Source organism: Anser brachyrhynchus (assembly GCF_964034855.1).
Source record: "Anser brachyrhynchus genome assembly, chromosome: 3".
In the NCBI taxonomy this organism is placed as follows: domain Eukaryota; kingdom Metazoa; phylum Chordata; class Aves; order Anseriformes; family Anatidae; genus Anser; species Anser brachyrhynchus.
This window is the reverse complement of record NC_137696.1, coordinates 28075778-28089654: the sequence shown is the minus strand read 5'-3', so window position 1 is coordinate 28089654 and position 13877 is coordinate 28075778. Positions and strand designations below refer to the sequence as shown.

General features: G+C 36.2%; 1 protein-coding gene across 2 annotated transcripts in view; it reads left to right on the top strand.

Moving 5' to 3' along the window:
• Positions 1-13877, top strand: part of NVL (nuclear VCP like) — a 41098-nt gene that overhangs the window by 4005 nt on the left and 23216 nt on the right. For both annotated transcript variants that reach the window (XM_080586389.1, XM_080586388.1), the window contains exons 6-16: positions 231-497; positions 1927-2053; positions 2336-2412; positions 2718-2852; positions 4463-4564; positions 6555-6672; positions 7122-7266; positions 9096-9366; positions 11454-11672; positions 12305-12409; positions 13180-13242. In XM_080586389.1, coding sequence (XP_080442515.1) covers positions 231-497; positions 1927-2053; positions 2336-2412; positions 2718-2852; positions 4463-4564; positions 6555-6672; positions 7122-7266; positions 9096-9366; positions 11454-11672; positions 12305-12409; positions 13180-13242 — 1629 coding nt within the window. The remainder of the gene's footprint in view (positions 1-230; positions 498-1926; positions 2054-2335; positions 2413-2717; positions 2853-4462; positions 4565-6554; positions 6673-7121; positions 7267-9095; positions 9367-11453; positions 11673-12304; positions 12410-13179; positions 13243-13877) is intronic.

Genomic DNA, 13877 nt, shown 5'->3' with positions numbered 1-13877 from the left:
GGTTATTTTAGGGTAAATCATAAAGGCTGTTGCCTATTGAACCAGCAGATATAGTTTTGTCTGCAGTTATTTGATATGCAGAAGAGTGGGATGGAAGATAAGTGATTACTTTTTCCAGTGAGGTTGTATTTTCATAACTGACGTTCATGAAATATTTTTCATTGGTATCTTTATACAAATAACCCAAGTTATAACTTGTATACTTTCTTTTAAAATGCATGAATTTGCAGTCTACAAATCATATGAACAATTCCCTGCTGACGTTATACAAGAAAGGAAATCCTGATTCTGTTCCAGCCACTCCAAAAAATGAACCAGTGGAAACCTCTTCTCCTGTGCAAACAGCACCTCAGAGAAGCACCCTTTCATCAGGATCCTGTGCTGAAACTCGGATCTCTGAAGGTGGCTGGTTCATTGATAAAACTCCATGTGGAAAAGACTTTTTCATTGACCTTTCTGAGGATGGAGAAGGAGATGAGAAGAAATTGACTTCTGAGGTATTGTGTTTTTCAAACACAACGTGTTTTAGGTAGCAAGTATGAATATCATTTCCTATGTAATTTAACAGGCTTTTGAAGGCTGATATTATGACCAAAAAGACTGTCTGTTCTTTCTGGATGTTTAAAGTGTATCATTTTTATTACAGATATGCATGCTATATTAAATACAGCAAAAATGTTAAATAGAAAAAAAAAAGATTGGCCTAAGCCCAGTAGAGTGCTAACTTTTAGCTTGATTTCTGAAGATGACAAGGCTTAGCCCGTTGTTCTGCCCTATCAGAAGTGATTTTTGAACCTTCTGGTGAATTTCAGGCATGTTTGTCTGAAAGTTAAAAAGTCTTTCTTGTACATTTTTTTGGGAAAATGTAGTGTTCAGTAGCAGGCCAACCCCAGAGTAGTGCCCCTACTGAGAGAAGGGTAAGTGGAACTTAGCTGTTATTTATTGTTTGCCAGTGATCAGCCTAACTAGTCAACAAACACGTAGCTTGTTGTTGCCATAGCATGTAGTCTCCCTTAGTGGTTAAGTCTCAGTGAACCTGGGGAAAGCTGAAATTTTTTGGGGTGGATAGGGGATAGGGGCTAGGGAAATTGAAAGGCTTGGAAATTGCATTGGTTTATAAACTATTTAAAAATAAGTGTTATCCCCTCCATCCAGATGAATGCCCACTTTTTTTTTGGGGGGGGGGGTGCGGGGGTTCAATGTGTTTAGCTATTGAAAACTTTAAACTTATTTATGGGAAATAATGCTTATGTTGTTTGGCTGACCAGACTTTTTGCGAGGATGCTTTATTTATGGTTTAGTTTAGTTTAGTTTTTAAGTGAAAGAAGCCCTACATTTACAGATACCTTTCTGATTATGCAAAATGTTTACTGAATAGGCAGATTTAACAAATTATCCCTTTATCCTTTATTGCATCCTCTTATACAGAGAATGGAATAAAAGTGAGATCTTCAAACTAGAATATCATCAGTACTATATTCTAAATAAATAAAAAATTGTCATTGGACATCCTTTTTCTTCTGTCCTGTATTAGCCCTTTTGTTACACGCAGCTAATTTATGTCAGCACTGCATAATGTATTCTTACAGCACTGTTGACTTACTGGTAGTAACAATTGTTTCCAGTGGAGTAAATATGTTGATGCAATTTTACTCATCCACAGAGTGGTATGCAAATGACTTGTGTCTAATTTTGATCGGTGTGGGTTTTTTTTGTTTTAATTTGGTTACAGATATGTACTCTTAGCAAAAATGTCGCTGGTATTTACAAAAAAAAGGGGGGGGGCTGGAATCCAGAAGGCAAAATCTAAATAAATCTGCATATAATAAGCATTGTAGATGCTTTGGTGTTTTCTTCTGTAAAGTATTTGCAAGAATTCACTGACTCTGAAGGTTTTGTCTATACAATTCTGTTTTTATACACTAGAAGTCAATAGAATTTTCTGTCTTGGAGAGTGAAAAAAAGAAGACAAAGGGTAAGAGAGCAAAAAGAAAAAAAGAAGTAGTTCCAGATGTAGATGGAGAAATTAATTCCATCCTACTTAAAGGGAAAGGTAAGAAGTTATCTTTGGCGTGCCTCTCTAAAGACAGAGATAGTGACCACGGAATCAATTACCAGAGTACTTCTACTATTCTGAGGTGCAAAGAAGTGTTTGTTTAAGAAATTTAATCTTTTTATTGCTCTGAAAAATATTCCACTCCTGTGTCTGCTACCAAAAATAATACTGCTCTGTGTATTTAGCTAATTGTTCAGGTTGAATTCTTTCTTGTTTGGTATTGGCAACTACCATTATGCTATGTCTAAATTTACGTAACTTATTTTTCCTCCTTAACAGTTACAAGTAAGGGACCAGAGCTTTACCACCCTTCAGTGAAGTTTGAGGATGTAGGAGGCAATGATGAAACTTTGCAGGTTAGTTAGCATGTAGATTGTGGAACAAAATACACTCTGAATAAAATGCCATGTGAAAAACGACAAACAGGAAATCTAGCAGAATTCACTTATGGCACTGAGAATAGTTACTGATACCAATAGCAACAAAGGTTGTTATTTTGTTGTTTGTTTGTTTGTTTTCCCTTTGATTAATCTTTCTGAAAGCAGTCACTGAAATTGTATTAATAAATAGAACCTCTTTTTGTTTTGGCTTGCATATGCTATTAACAATTTATAATACTAATTTTTGTCATTTAAATGGAGGTCTGTGTTGTCCTTAACAGGAAATATGCAAGATGCTGATCCATGTTCATCATCCCGAAGTCTATAACCACTTAGGTGTGGTTCCACCTCGGGGTTTTCTTCTACATGGACCACCAGGATGTGGAAAGACACTACTTGCACAGGCTATTGCTGGGGTGAGTTAGCTCCAGATTTAGTTTCTTAATTGTATTTAGACAGAAAAGAAATAATCCTCCTTCATTTTTTTCCTCTTTATCTCTTTTTTTTCTGCTTCCTGTTTTAGACTAATCTATGTTCATTTTTACTTCCTTTTGTTTAAATTCTATCTGAATCTGTACTTGATAGAACCTCATATGAAGAAGGGATGTAGTGACAGGGGTTTATGTTTGACTTCACTGTGTTGAGGCATTCCCAGGACTGCAGTATAGACGTAGGTAGTGAAAAGGCTGTAAGTGGAATATACTTCTGGTTAAAATTACCATAACATTTTAAGTTTGGTCTCTACCATCTTTTATGAGTTATTACATTAATTCTATTGGGTGATATCCCAATTTACTATTTACTAAAATAGTAAGTTCTGAACTCCAGAACTGGATGTTGTCAAGCTGATGATTCAAGAGCATGTGACAGTATTGGTGTAAAACTTGGTGAGTGGTGAAGCTGCTGTACTGCTCTGTGCCTGTCATGGATATAAATCGTGGGGCTATTTGGGGCTATTCGGTGTTAACCAAGGCTGTATTTTTTTCGTGGTGTATTTAATGCTCTTTTTTCTTAAATTTCCTAGATTATTACCTTAGATTTAGGTACTTACATATAAAACTACAAATGTTTGTAGTGCATCTTTAACCTTTGAACACACTGATGTCTATTACTTCAATGTTGGTTAGACCTTCTATCATTATATTTCAAATGCTTTGATTGGAAAGGTTTGCTTATTTTCCTTTTTAATACCTTGCTGTGAAATCATGCCAATTGAATGAATTTGTATTATAGAATACTTCAGTGAGCATTTGTGTCCTGGTAGGTATCTGGGGGCAGGAACACAACAAGTAAAAAATTTTCAAGGATGAGATAAATGTAATGAATACTTCTTAAATCATTTTGTTAGGAAAGATACTGCTATATTAATTTCCATAATTGTGTATAGTGTTGTTTAGGGCAAAATATCTTCTCAAGGCCCTATGTAGGGCCGCTGGCAGCTGTGGCAAGTCTGAATTTTTCTTATATGTAGCTCAAAGAGCTTGAAATAGGCACTAATGTGAGAGTTAGTCTATAAATGTTACAGGTTTATTTATTTATTTTTAGTAGGAGAAAACCTTGAATGTGACTTTTGCAAGTATTTTATTGCAAGTATTTTATCCTGCTCATACACTTCTAGAGTAAGGCTAAGGGAACGAAACCTGGTGGAAACTCATCCATACTGATAAGCAATGTTTTGTTATAGATGGAAATAGACAATTTTCTCAAAGGAGACAAAGCATGAACTGAAATATATGCGTTGTGAAGTAGTACTTCAAGGACTTAAGGACTAAGGTGCAAAACTATCTCTAACTGAATCAAGGAAACCTGCCCTTTGTATTCATTTCTGTTCACTTGGCAAAATGTCTTAGACCTGTTGTTAAAAGGAGGATACTACTAGTCTTTTTTTTAAGATAACTTTCAGATTTACTCTTGATTACAAAATCTTCAGGTATAAAAGATATTATATTGGAAAATATTTGTCCTCTAGGACAGCCAGCATTCCTAACCTCTGGCTATATCATACAACGTTCCTTGTCTCTTTCAGGAACTTGAGCTCCCGATGTTGAAAGTGGCAGCAACAGAAATGGTATCTGGAGTGTCAGGAGAATCTGAGCAGAAACTGAGAGAATTGTTCGATCAGGCTGTGGTGAGACACCCATGAGAAATAATACTGAATTGTTTGTCCTTTTCTTTGTAAAGATTCAACCTTCGTTGCTGTGGTTTGAATTTGAGTGAATTATTAGTGACTGAATCTTTATATTGCTGCACACAAGTCATAGTGTCTCCCTTGCTGTGACCAGAATTCCATTGTGCTAAATGTCATGCCGTCACAGAACACAAAGATTGCTGTTCTAAAATCTTGACAAAAGTTCATCATGTCAAAGTAATGGGAGCAACATAAATTATTTACCTACTTGGAGCTGCTTGGAGTGATTTATAAAAACTAAAAAAGATGTAAGGGCAGTTTACTGTGCCTTTTTTTTTGTTGATGTTATTTTTGTCTGATTTTGCATTTGAGTTAAGACTTTGGGCCTTTAGGCATAAAGAAAGAAATTGGAACAAATATCAAAGTAAGAGTAAAGTCCTGTTCCAATGTCAAAAGCCATTTGAAGTCTTGCTTTGTCTTAATATCAGCATTAGAAATACAGGAGAACTAAGCTGCTGCTTGACAGACTATCAGATAGATAGTGATTAGCCACTCTTGTAATAAGATATTGATGCAACTTTCAGACTTGTTAAGAAGCAAAGAAAAGCAGACAGGTTAAGGTAATTTTAATTGAAATGAATGCAGATTTTGTTAACGGGGTTAATTTTTTGTTTCATGAGGACGGTTTTCTGTTTCTGATCTCTGAGAATATTCTGGTTTTCCAACTTTACTTCTTCATTCTATCCTCCCCCACAACTGTACGTTGATGTTTAAACTATGTATGAAAGAATGCTAAACAGGGCAAAATAATTAATTTTGAAGCTGTTAGATTATTATGTTTCGGGTTTCTATTACAATTTAATTTTTTAGAAAGCTTTGATAAGATGTTGTGTTGAAGAAAATTAAATAAGTGAGTATTTAGATTGACATACCTTTAGTATGTATGGTGGTTGCTATACAAGTTATTTTTGAATAAATATGTTGTATGAAATACATTTTAAAAAATCAAAACTGTTGCCTTTGTTACAGTCCCTTGCGTTTAAGTGGCCTTTCCATTTGTTTTTTGTACTAATTTTTTGTGCAGGAGTAAAAAAGTTCAACCGTACCTTATGCACGTGCTGTGGAATGAATCTTCATGGTTTAGTTGTATTTTTTTCCTCCATCAGGTGAAGGAAAAACTGAATGACAGCTAGATGGCGCAGTTGGTGCCTGATAAAACGGCTGGGATTTAAAATGCTTTATTTTTGTATGGAAGTTTAGACTTTTTTTGATGATGATTCTAGTGTTTTCCTTAAGCATTCCTCTGCATCACAAGTACTTTTTTGATGGTATTAATAATCTTATGTCAGTTAAACGCTATTCTGTTAGTTACACTAATTATTATTTTATGTTAGCGTTGGCTTTTTATCAATGTGAAATGCTTGGAACGTTAGAACACTTGTTAGCGTTGCTCACTGCTGATTTTTACTCTTTGAACATGGTTCATCTCTGCAGTAATCTTGAAGTTGACAGACTTCAAGTTTTCGTGACCACCTGCAGCTCTTTGTTTCATCATGAGTGTCATTAATGCTAGCTCTTGAAGTTCCACAGATCTAATATTAAAACTAATATTAAAAACCAAATACACAAAAGAGACCTTTTTTGTCTGATTTTATTCTTTGGACTTAAGCAAGTAAGCAGTGACAATAGAATAATAATAATAATGGAAAACATGAAGGAACACAGAGATATATTTAATTTGTAATCAGTATATAGGGACATTTTGAATCCCTTTGCCTTAGTTATTTCACAGCCTCAGTTCAGCAGTTTCATAATCTGACAGCTCTCCAGATAGTAAATAACAACAAAATTATTCTGGGAGAGGTTGATTGTTTAGTGCGTGCAGAAGTCTCAGAGTAACAGTTATAAAACAAAATCTCAAAAATGATTTCCCTCTCGTAATACAATATGTCAGCGTAATTTGGTAATTATTAATATTTCTTGTTCCTAGTCCAATGCACCATGTGTCCTTTTCATTGATGAGATTGATGCGATCACTCCAAAAAGAGAAGTTGCATCGAAGGACATGGAGCGGAGAATTGTTGCCCAGCTCCTAACTTGTATGGACGGTCAGTTTCAGGAACTTTTGTACTAAGTTAAACTTTCTAGTTATCAGTCTCATTATGTTCTTTCATTCCATAGTGACTCCTAATTACTTTTGTGGAGATAGCAGTAATCATTTTTCATGTTTTGGCACAGTTTACCTCTATGGGGTAGGAGGGGAAAGCTTCTAATAAATTTGAGTGGATATTATTATATTTTCACAGCCTCTTTGTTGTGTAAATAAACATTAATGGAAAATACGTCAAATATTATTTGAAATGCATATTTCTGCTTGAAATATATCTATCCTAGGTAGTAGAAATAAGGATGAGCATCAGCTTAGTGTGCCTGGTGGTTATTTTGTCTGCGCTGTTCTGAATATTACCATGTGCTACCAGAAACACAGTAGCATAGATATCAGAATAAAGTTGAGAAGGTGATTATGGGCATTAACTTCCTTCCTTCCTTCCTTTAGACTTGAATAATTTGGCTGCCACTGCCCAGGTCCTTGTTATTGGAGCAACTAACAGACCTGACTCTTTGGACCCTGCACTGAGACGAGCTGGGAGATTTGATCGAGAAATTTGTTTAGGAATACCAGATGAAGCAGCAAGAGAAAAGTATGTGTTATAAAGTTTAACCTTCTTTATTATTTAAAAAAAATGTATATTAACAACTTAAGGAAAAGTACTTTATTGTGTTTAATCCTTTTTGTGTCTGCACACACATACATATCAGCGCACATTGAAAATTGTAGAAGAAATTAAGTGTGCATCTACTCTTTGTTTTAGTAGCTGTGCCTACATATGGAGGTGACCATCCTCATCAATTATCAGACCAACGTTTGCTCTGGTCCACCTTTTCCTATTAACATACTTCAAAAAGCCTTTTTTATTGTCCCCCACGCTGCTGGCCAGCTTCAACTCTAATTGAGCCTTGGCCACATGAATTCTCTCCCTACAAAGGCAAGCAGCATCCCAGTAGTCCTCCCATGTCACCCAACCTTGCTTCCGCCTATCGCCACTTTGCCCACAAGACCCTCTCTGTTCACAATCTAGGTCTAGGAAGGCACCTTTCCTAGCTGGCTCTCTTAGTACCTGTACCAAGAAGTTATCATCTAGGTGCCTCAGTAACCACCTGGACCTGTTTGTCTCAGATAGATGATATCCCCAGTTGACATCTGGCAGGTTGAAGTCCCCCGTAAGGACAAGGGCAACTGATATAGAAGTCTTCTCTCAGTTCCTTAAAGAATAATTCATCAGTGTCGTCATCCTGGCTGGGTGGTCTATAGTAGACTACATTTTCTTTAGCTACATTCCCGTTATTTTCTTTTCCCTTGATCCTTAGCCAGAGGCTCTCAACTGCATTGTTGCTGACTGCAAGCTCCATGCAGTCCATTGCCTCTGTTACACAGAGCCTGTCCCTTCTGAACAGCCTGTAACCGTCCATTGCAACACACCAGTCACACGCCTCTTCCCACCAGGTTTTGCTTATGCCAACAATGTTGTAGCTCTTTGACTGGGCCAAGACTTCTAGTTCCTCGTGCTTGTTTCTCATGCTGTATGCATTTGTGTAGGAATATTTCAGATGTGCTTCATTGAACCCAGTCCCTCATGGGGCGGACTGAAAGGTCTTGCTTGCTGGCTTGCTGTATCTCAATTTTTGGCGTGCAGTCCCATAACTTATCGCTGGCAGGCCTGTTTTCATCCCTTTCCCTGTTCAAATTTAGTTTAAAGCCCGGTTAACTCCTGAGCAAAAATCCTTTCCCCCCTCTGAGAAAGGTTCTTCCCAAAAGGAACCATTAGGCCTGGTGTCATGTAAACCATCCCATCATCAAGAAACCCAAAATTACGTTGGTGGCACCAGGCTTGGAGCCATGTGATGATCTGCTGGGTCTGCCTGTTCCCTTCTGTATTGATCCCCACTACTGGAGGAAAGGATGAGAGTTCCTCACACAGTCTGATTTCATCTGCTTCTCACAGAATACTTTGTTGTGGATGATTTTCAATAAATAAAGCAGTGGGATGGAACAGACAGAATACAGACTAAGGTTGTGTAGGAATACAAGGCAGCTAAATATCTCAATGGATAACCTGTGCATGTCCATGATAGACTCTGACATCTAGTCTGTCAATTTTGAATCATAAGCTAGCGTTTAAAGAATCCATAATGTTTAAAGTCACCAAAACTAGCTTTTCCCCACTCAAATGACATTACATGGTTGATACTGTTGTTTTTCATTTAAGCGCTGAAAGGAAATACATAGCATAGTTTTGTAGATTTCAGTTTAGTAACTTTCTAGGTGAGCGTGAACTGTTCCCACTGTACTACTTCAGTTCATGTGAGTTGAAAGAGACCTTAAATAAATGCTGTTCGTCTTTGTAAGAAAGTAAGAAAAGGCCACAGTTGCATCTTTGTTTCACTGTTCTTTTTTTCCCTTCTACATCAGAATTCTTCAGACACTGTGTCGAAAACTGAAGCTCCCAGAGTCCTTTGACTTCCTTCATTTAGCCCGTCTGACTCCAGGTTATGTAGGTGCTGACCTGATGGCACTTTGTCGTGAGGCAGCTATATGCACAGTGAACAGGGTCCTGATAAAATCTGGGAAGTGGCAAAAGAACTACGTACAGGCAGGAGGAAACACAGCTGAAGAAAGCGTGGGAATAGGAACAGAAATCCAGGTGGAAGAGGATGCCAAACAGCTACAGCTTCCTTCTAAGGTATTTGTTCTTTGAAGTGTTTACCTCTAATGTCTTAAAAATGAACTATTTTAGAACTGTGGAAGCCTTTGCTCATAAATCCTTAAACATGTATGACCAGTGAAATGTTAAATTTAGCTATAGATCTATCAGCTCTGAAGCCAGAAACTTCATTCCTAATGACCCAATTAATGGCTCTGAACAACAGGCTCCCCAAAACTAGGCCTTCTAAAAATGATGTTAATGTTTTACACAAGGTGTGTGGTTTTGTAATTTTTTATTTTTTTTTACCAAGCTGCTTGCTGTGCCCTCAGTGAAATAGCTGTCACAATGCCTCTGTTTCTTTGCTGACCTGTTATACTTACAGCTAGCCAAAGTCTACAAATTTTTATGCTGTCTACATTTTCCCTCCAGCTACACGTTTACATGAATTAAATCGCATGCAGTAGTACCTATAGCAAGTTTGAGGAAGAGGCATTTAAGAACCATCCAAAAGAAAAGTTGGATTAGCAAATGAAACTTGAGCTGCAGAGAAAGTATCTATTAACATGCAGCACAGCTGGAAATCTTGCAAAAAAAAAATATTGTTTGCAATGCCAGAATTATTCTATGCCACACGTGACATGCTGTTGTCAGTGAACCATAATGTCTTTATATAGAGATTTCTGGACCTACTGTTCAAAATTTTGAGTTTGTATGTGCATATTCCTTGCTTGTGTGTTGTTATATGTTGAATTCTTAAAGGCTTGTCTGAAGAAGTAAAAGAAAGAATTTTTAAATGCACCATGTAATTGGATTCTGTTTTTAGAAGGACTGTCAAAGAAAACTGTTAATGTAATTAACAGAAAAAACAGTGTAAAAACCTTTAGCAAGACTTTTTATTAGAGTAATGTGGTCATACTGCATACCTCTCAGTGTCTCCAGGGGCCTGAAATAGCCAAAAGAAAAGGGGGAGGGACAGGTAGTTGCAGTTTTAAAAACATCACCCTGATCAAAGGAGTTACTAAGGATAAGGAAGTCTAATTGTAACAGAGACATATTTTGATAGCTGGCAGGAGGTTGACATTGTCTAATATAGGGTATTGTCATTAACACAGTGATATTATATTTATCATAGAAAAATAAACTTACAAAAACCTTTAAAAATAATTCACACAATTCAATAAACAAACCCAGTGGTCTTGGCTATTTCACGGTTTCTCGTAATACTTCTGTTAGGAAGAAGAGGGAGGGCTTAAAGAGGGAATACTGTGCACTGTAAGCACTTGTACCTCAACACTTCATTGTGCTCAGCTACGTTGTGGGCTATCTTAGTTGCATCCAATATAAAATGCTATATCCCATATTCTCCTGTAGGGAAAATGTGGCAACTGAAAAGATTTTTGCAACTTTTTATTTCCTTTATCTTAATGAAAATCCTGGAGTGGTTTTACTTGAGGTGCAATATCGCATTGCTTTAATAATGCCTTTCCATATTACAGCTGGGTTATATTTATGTCGTGAAGATATAAAGTTCTTTGATCAAGTATTTTCTCAGATAGTTTTTCCCCAACAAGGAACCAATTTTCAGTAATTGGAACATACCTGTCTGTCCCCACGCTTCTTGGCAGACTGTACTTTGCAAGATGGAAAAATTTGAAAAGCATTTTGCTATATCTGTATTGTGTTTCCCAGACTTTATAAGGGCCTGGTTACAAAACCAGGTCTAATCAGCTTGAGGAATTGAGTTGATGACTTGAAATCAGATTGTTTAAATAAACACTTGTGACTGAAAAGTGTATGTTAAGAGTTTTAAAGGTTTATATGTAATCGAATATTCCACAAATTTTTAAGGTTTTGCTGTTTGGCAGAGTTATTTGCTTTCTTCTGAGAGCCATTTCATACTAAAATCAGAATAAATGGTAAATTTATTTAGTCCTTTCCTGGAGTATTTTCATTAATGTTAGTTTTTAATGGTATCTTACACATTCTATGTGTATTATACATAATAATTTCTTTTATAGTAATTAATATTATACTTGCAGAAAGTATTGCTCTGAAAAAGCCCTAAAAAAAATCTTAAAATATTACTTGCATAATCTTTTCTCTGCTGTTCAATATACCCGCAGGTTGAATTACAGAGACTTTTGGATTTGCTGAAGAAGCAAGACCCTTTGCCTGAGGAGCAGCTGCAGAAGCTGTGCATTGAGATGAATGATTTTATTGTTGCATTGTCATCAGTGCAACCCTCTGCCAAGAGAGAAGGCTTTGTCACAATTCCTGATGTAACATGGGCAGATATTGGAGCCCTGGAAGATGTTCGGGAGGAGCTGACTATGGCAATATTGGTATGTGTTAACATTACTTTCAAAGGTTTTTTCACACCTCCCGCTATGCAGAAAATAAAAATATCTCGGTTTCTTTGTTCAAATTTATTTAAGGTATAGCGTGCTGCCCATGAGTTCTAGCATGCTACAAAACAGAAATTTTGCAACATCTTCATTTAAAATAGACTTCTGTAACCTGCTTTCAAATTTATTACAAGTCTAGTGCATGTGTTAAACACTTCATTTGTTGTATTCAAGGTTTCATTTTTCAATATGTTCATTATTGCTAAATCTTAAGTATTCTAAACGTTTTGTACCGATAACCCTAGTTAGACAATTGCTACATGAAGAACTTGACACTGCTTAGCTGGACAGTTAGCAGCCTCACTGCTGGTCAGACCAGTACTTAACACTAACACCTTAAGGTGAGAACTTGGATAGATAAAGTCTTTGTCTCTGAATAATGGTGTTTCTCCCATTTTGGAGGTATTTATCAATGCAAGATAAGATGCTGACTGACTGTTTATTCATTTAGCCTGTAAAGAGTTGGAATAAAGAACTTACTTTAAACAAATTTTCATTAATCTCTAACTGAAATCAAAAGTTTAATGTTAGCCTTCTGTCACAGATAATTATGATAATTTCTTGTATAGGCACCTGTGCGGAATCCAGAGCAGTTTAAAGCTCTGGGCCTGACTACTCCAGCTGGTGTTCTGCTTGCAGGGCCTCCTGGGTGTGGCAAAACGCTATTGGCTAAGGTAATAAATTTTTCTAAACATGTTTAAAAACTACTGGAGAATCTTGTTGAAGTGGATGTTTTTGTGGGAATGACTGAGTCTGGATGATACTGTCTGATGGAGGACTTTTGCAATTCTCAGCAGAAAATTAAATTTGAGCCTCTCTGCTGAAGTTGATATTCTTGTATAGAGTTACAATCTTGCTTAAATGAGAAAAAAATATTGTAAAACTTGAAATATTAAATTAATTAAGAAAGTAATAGCAAAGAAAGGAAGAAACTAATTTTGTAGATATGTATTTCTATAGAATACTTCACTATAACTAATGTAGTTGGAAGTAGTCTGCACTTTATGTGTTTTTATTTCTTGTATTTATCTTACTGTAAATAATTCTCCTTGAGCATTTCAGTTCTTACAGCCTCCCCTTGTAAATATGGATGTAAATCATGCAGATTTCCAGATTGCTGCTTGTCTTTATTTTCAAATGTTATGTATGTAGATGAATTTCTTTTTAACTCTCATTAATCACTGAGAATTCTTCACCTAGTATGTGATAAAAAAAATAAATAAAATCCCACACTGCCTCATTGAAGAGAGAACACCTTGCTAAATCCTTCAACTTCTCCCACTCTTAACTGCATATAGCAATACTTTGTACGGTTTTCTGTGTTTTACACAGTTGACAACTATGCTCCTTCTCTCCTTTTTTTTTTTAATAGCTCCGTGGACAGGACCAAAGAATACATGAAAAAATGCTTTTCTCTGTGTACATCTCTTTCTCTTTTTGACAGGCTGTGGCAAATGAGTCTGGACTGAACTTCATATCTGTGAAAGGTCCCGAACTGCTAAATATGGTATGCGCTGATCATTGTGCTTTTGTTATTTACAGAATGCTTGTTGAAAGCCTGGGGCAAAAAAAATTCCTAATAATTACACAACTGATACTGGTGCAGCAGAAGTTGTCTTGTTTACCCCACTGCTTAAAATTTTTAGTAGTGAAAATTTTCTCATGAAAGGGAAAAAGCTAACTGGGTAGTTTAAGTATATCTTGGTTTAAATTACCTGTCTAGTGAGATACTAAGCATACTTTACTAGGGTAAAGTAGGATTTCTAAATGATCAACTTCAGACGTCGTTGCTCTTAAGTAGATCAGGAAAAAGAAAAAAAAAATGAATCAACACTGAGAAGTATTGGTGGTCTGTAACTGCAAATTAGCAGCTTTCAATAATCAAAATTTTCAGTTTTCAAGTTTGGAAATGTGTTTGGTCAGTCACTTTAGCTTCTTACTAGAAAACTGAAACCTTGGAGAGCAATTATTTTAGTTAATCAGAGTAACTTGTAAAGATTGTAAGTGTTAACAGATAAAAGTGCTGTAGTCTGAGTTTTTGAAGCACTGGGCTTAGAATTGTTGTAATGTATATTCAGTGTTTTCTAGAGTTAAGGGAATGTGTTGAACTGAACAAGATGCAGCTCATATCTCAGAAGACTA